This window comes from Bombus impatiens, unplaced genomic scaffold (assembly GCF_000188095.3).
Source record: "Bombus impatiens unplaced genomic scaffold, BIMP_2.2 scf_0543, whole genome shotgun sequence".
NCBI lineage: Eukaryota > Metazoa > Arthropoda > Insecta > Hymenoptera > Apidae > Bombus > Bombus impatiens.
The window spans coordinates 241,306-247,305 of NT_176962.1; the positions used below are offsets into that span (position 1 = coordinate 241,306).

The window sequence follows — 6,000 nt, forward strand, 5'->3', positions numbered from 1 at the left end:
CTCTCTCCCCCAATTATTCAAACTAATTATTTTGTCAGCAACTAAATATCCCCACCAATCAAGCATTCTAAATCAAACCTTCCTCATCACTACTTCATCTCATCAATTTCACGCTACATTCATCAACCTGTTTCAACACCATTAAACTCTCTTTCGATCTCTCTCGATTTACTTCCACTGGTGAGTGCATCGAACACTGTATTTCATCCGATGGTACAGACTCCCACACGTGAGGATTTCCATTGGAAACTTTATGACACGTTCGTGAAAAAAGAAGGCTATTTTTATGTCAAAACTGAGAACGTTAATGTGTTGCTGGCAGTAATGGTTTATTCTCTATGACAAAAAGCTTTGAATTCTTTTATTCTTGTTCCTATAATAGAACAAGAAGTTCTCGAAAAATGTTATGCACAATAAACTATGGATGAAATAAAATGTGGTGCGTAATGGTACATATAATGCTAGAAGATCCGAAGGAATTTTGAAATGCTTAAAATGAAACATTTTGAAAATTTTCTCTAAAAGATGAGAGCTATAAGTACATAGAGAGATCACATGTAGAAATCAATTACCGTACATCCAAAGATAATGGATTTACCATAATAGATATTAGAATAAAAATTCGACAATTAATTTAATAATGCAAAAATGCACAGGATTCTCCTTTTCGTCTAAGAAAATTCGTTCGCCAAGTATCACGATACCAATTTACTATTCGCTGAAACCAGTTAAGATTGACGTGATATACAATATCCAGGACACGCGAATCACAAGATTTGCCTCATTTTGGTTAAATGTTGACGATGCAACCCCGCAAAGGAACTAATCCACGCAGTTTGACTGGCGTTCACGACTCGCTGTGAACGCGTTTAAGCCTTTATTCTCACACAAACAACAATAACCAGAGGAACGAAACGACCATCAACCGTGTCTGAATCTCGATTAGGCCAAAAGCAGCGTTAAAGTGTCCTATGGCCCGTAGAAGGCGTCTCTTGTCCCAGACCCATTCTCCATATTAGTATTCCCGTCTGAATGGTCGGTTCAGAGCTCGTCCTTGTCCGCGGAAGCTCCAGCAGTTTCACCAAAACTCCTTCTCTGTAAGCAGCGGATAACAAGACACGTGCTATGCAGATGTCGCGGCCAGCAGCTCCCACCGGGACATCCCGTCGTGATTTAGGCTAATTATGCGCGACCCGACCAGGGTACGAGCTTTCTCCTACAGCCTCATAACTAAAAGCCTACGGTGTTTCCGCCCCCTCCCATCTTACACGGTTGCTCGTTTTCGTGAGACGATGCGGATTACGTGATGGTCTCCTGCAATTTACCCTTGTACTACTGGCTTTTTCTTGCCGTTATGCGATAGGAATTAAGGATTACGGAGGTTGAAAAGAGAAATTTGGATTAATAATTGTTGCAAGGAGATTGGTTGGCGATGGGAGAATGGAAAGCAGTTAGGTCAGATTTATGAGTACTGCGGATGTTTCTAAATTTGTGGGGAAAAGGATGCAGAAACGCACAGATTCTACATAATGTGCAAGAATATATAAAATATTCAAAATAGGGCTGGTTATAATATTTAGTAAGAAATTTCTTTCTAGATTCTAGGAACGAATACAAAAGTAATCCTCCGGATAAGCTTGAACCTTGAATCTGTAGCGGCGCATGAGTCACAGGACAGTTCAAATCATCTTGTTGTTTTGTTTCGGAGTATCAAGATCGTTAGGATACACGTAATGTAATGATAAATAAACTCTGGGCAAGACTATGTCGCCGCTACGTGCACCCGTCGAACAAAGTCGAATTTGAATTTTCCGGCTCTCCCCCGACCTATATCTATCAGCGATCTAATCAGCGATTATACACTGTCTTAGCGAATACGTTTGTACGAGCGTCTCAACGACATTATTTATATTTATATTTATATTTATATTTATATTTATTTAATTTAAATATATTTAACGGATTGCAACAGCAAGTTCTCGTTAGTCTAACTACCGATCCTCTACCAATTCTCTACAAATCTTTTAACTTTTTCTTCAAACATGCTAAGGGTTTTAATGACAAAAATTGCCTGATACAACATAAAAGAGCAAAGCAACTACGCTCAGTCAGACAGACTCCACGGGAGAGAATTATTTACTTTTCACAGCACCTGACATAATGGTAGTTACCAGCAGTAGAACGAGTGGCGTCGAAACAGGAGGTCCGCAACCGTCGAGTCTCTAATTACCGTAATGAAGATTATTCGCGGCATGGTCCGCGCAAAAGGGCGCGTCGCTGTCTCGGTGAAATGGACGCGTGACCATGCAGAAATTCTCTAGAATAATCGACCACCTTTTGATATTCAAATATTTTACCCTCTGCAGACTGAATTACTAAAATACGCGGTATTCACTGCGTGTGTTTAGAAGGATTTTGAAAGAGCTTTTGCTGTTTCTAATGTCGCGGGTTTTAAGCGTTGATTTTCCTAGAATGAAATTACGCTAAGAAGCCGTACTTATTTAATTTAAAACTAACTCGAAATTTTGGAACCGAAGTGAAATGTTCTACTTCGGAAGCCTAAGGAATATCTAACAAACATTCTTTTCAAGAACAAGATGTAATAATAATAATTGCGAATAAGTCGATATAGTCAGCGTGTTCATCGTAAATTACTATGTTATCACAACTTCTAAAAATCGCCTGTTCATTATATAGCAATCATAAGAGATAATTGTGTATCAGTATCGAAGACTATGCTCTTTTGTTTGTTCCATACAATGATTATAGTTTTTAAGATACCGACGGGACCAAGGAAACGCATCTTATCTCTCATAGGTGATTCCACTTTCAACAATCGCGAACGATCCAATATTGAAACTGATTGCATGTTGATATATCCAATCATTTTAGAGCGAGATGCAAGATTTACTAGAAAAATTAAAATGGAAAACTTTTTGTACTTCTGTAATAATTGATCATGTGCGTATAAGCAAGAGAAGAAAAGAAAAGAAGAAAAGAGTGATACGAAGGCGTTGAAGAAGGCGTGTTCCGATATTTCATCGTATAAGATATATTTAGAAGCTCGTAGAATTGAAAATTTAATATATATAGAAGACAATTGAGGCTTGGCTCGATTATGCGTGGCCGGTGCACGCGCCCAAGACCTTGTGACACTTAGGTACGTCGGTCATAAGTCGTTCGCTGTAATAAAGTACTGACGAGGTACCGGATCGGGGCAATTTCCATATGGTGCGTACGAACAAAGGATTGGTGGAGACAGCCAATAAGTGGCCCGAGGCCAAAGAGGAACGCTGTGTGTTCTCATTATGCGATGCTTCGCGTTAGAAATTCGCAAAGAACGAATTTAATTCGTAGGATATGATAGCCGTTTGATAATCTGATTCTAATTTCAATTCGTTCATCTTCGTAACTTGGAATAATGTAAGATACAGCGTATAATGGACGCAGATACACGTACCATAGAACAAGAATTATTTATCGGTGCATACACCGATTCATGTTTGAGATTAGGTTGTACTGTGTCGATTTGTAATTTTCATTTTATTTCCATACGTCCTTTCTGCGCTTGCAGTATCTTTGGATTATCGAAAAGAAGAATCGAACGAAATAAAATGTCGAGTCCAGTTGGCAAACATTTAAACCTCAAATATAAGTTGTTAAGAAACACGTGGAGGCAGGAAGATTACTGTTAAACATGGAAATAAATGCCAAAATCAATAAATGCAAAAATGTTGGTCGAGACTTATTCTTCGAGTTATAGAAGTATTAAATAATTTAAATAATTAAATAATTTCCCAAAACGATAGTTTCGTTCGAGGATTACAATTAAGCACACGATGTCCATTGGATCGTACAAAACAAAAAATTAAGGGAGGCTTAAAGTCGGACTAGATTACCACGACTCGATTGTCGGGGTCAAGAGTCATCGAAGCCATACAAGGGACTACGCTCGTGCCTTCTACTTCCCTCTCTGTCCTTTTTCCCTTCGCCAGCCGGTGGATGAGATATTGAAGAACGGTAGCCATTTTGTATCATTGACCGGGCAACGAGCGACGACAGGACAATAGTCGCCACTTGTCCACCGCTTTTTTGCTAGAAACCAAATTCCAGCCCGCCTGTGGCGATCCGTTGTTCGCCTCTGTAGCTCTGGATGAAAAGCACCGGTCGATCTGATCTACGTTCGACCGTGGATCATACCTTTAGTGCCAAATCATACCGAGCTCGTACGCGATCACTACCGTCCGGGAACAGTCGAAATGCAATAAAATTCGCCTTTGTGGAACCCTTTGTAGCCGTTTTTTCGTGGTAAAAGGATTAAAAAGCGATTGGGATACTTCGATAGAATTAGGCTATATTTCGTAAGCGAGTATTACAGTAGAGTTAGCAGGCAAATTAGTGGCAATAAATTTGGTAACGCAATATGTTGGAAAAATGTAGAATTTCAGAATTCATAACGGTATGTGTAAATTCCCGTTGCGATTATAATAATCGACGCCGCGACAAGATCGATCCCCTGATTTCCGTTGAGATAATAGGGGTGGTTAAGGTAGTATAACGCTGCGATTAACGGGGTTATAAACTTTATATTTCCAACACTTATAGAGTTACACTGAGGCGTATGTATAAGTTAAGTAAGTGATTGATTTAAGGATAGTGACCCGCTAATGACGTGTTGACTATTCTAACGATGAAGAATAAGTTCGTTCTTATATGATTACGGAGGAAAGCTCGGAGTGGGTGTGTTTTTTCAACTAAGGACGTGGATTCGTTGTTCAGACTTTTCGACAGTGAGGGCAACGATCCGCGATGCCCATTGGTTATAGCCATTATTAATAAGTGAAGATTGGAGGAGGAAGACTCCTACCGACGTGGCTCGGGGGTGAACTTGTGCATGGGAAAACCGGCTTTTCCGTTAGACACCCATCTGCTTTCTCCGTAATTTGTAAGGACGTGCAATAAACCTAAGGACTGTTTTAAATAACAGTTATAAACCGAAAATACTTGCAGGATTAAAGGCTCCTGCAAGCTAATAAGCTAATAAGTTTATTGACAGTCTGTCGAATGGGGCTTGGGCCTTGACGGTCAGACATTGAAGGACGTCGCACGGACCATTTCACGCGACGTAACGGTTTTTTTTTTTTTTTTTACTTAGTTGTTTACATTCACAATTTGTCCGATTTGGACATTTGGTAGAATTTTTTGGCTGTTTGTTTATCATGTGGGTGGCTACCCCCAACGGGGTACCATCTTCGTGTTATATTCTTTGTGAGATCTGTTGGGTGAATAACAGTATGGTAAATAACTTTACCAGAATTTTACGATTTTTTATTTGAAGAAGCGAATTTGTTGCACCGGAGGGAAATTTAAATATCTTCTGTATTTACGATTCGGATTGTTTTATTACTTAAGACGCAGTGTTTCTTCCTAAACTTCGTAACATTATAAATGTCTATTTGCATAGACCCAAGTGAATAATCTCCAAATTTTGATACTTAATTAAAACCAATATTTTTGGTCAAACTAGAATGTGACTGATTATGAAATCTTTCTAAAATAGTATTTGCACATATCCAAGCTGACGGATGAAATAATTTGCTATTTCACTTATACCAACACCGTCTAATTAAACCTCAGAATATACATATATTACCAATTACCAAGTTTTCACAAAAGGAAATATTCTCACATACTTAAGTTGAAATACGAAATACTTTACTATTTAATATCAATCAGCATCTTCCAATCAAATCAGAACATTACTAATTATCGAATCCTTTGTTTCTAGGTGTCTGCGGGTCAGCATATGCAGCTAACAGGCGACCTGAAGCCAGGCGTATCAGTGGCGGCGCAACAGGGCATGTACTTTAACCAGCAACAGAACCAAAGTCAGTCAGGACCGGCCGGGCAAACGGACACGTATTGTTCGGTTTCTCAGTCTCAAACGATCAACTTCACGCAGCAAAGTCTGAGGCAGAGAGCTGCGGCTGCAGCCGCGGG

General features: G+C 39.4%; 1 protein-coding gene across 1 annotated transcript in view; it reads left to right on the forward strand.

The window, feature by feature from the left end:
• The window catches only part of LOC100740750 (neurogenic protein mastermind), a gene marked incomplete at its 5' end in the record, with an annotated part of 247,459 nt that overhangs the window by 227,878 nt on the left and 13,581 nt on the right, over positions 1–6,000 (forward strand). Inside the window, 1 exon segment of the mRNA XM_024369169.2 lies at positions 5,789–5,992. Coding sequence (XP_024224937.2) covers positions 5,789–5,992 — 204 coding nt within the window.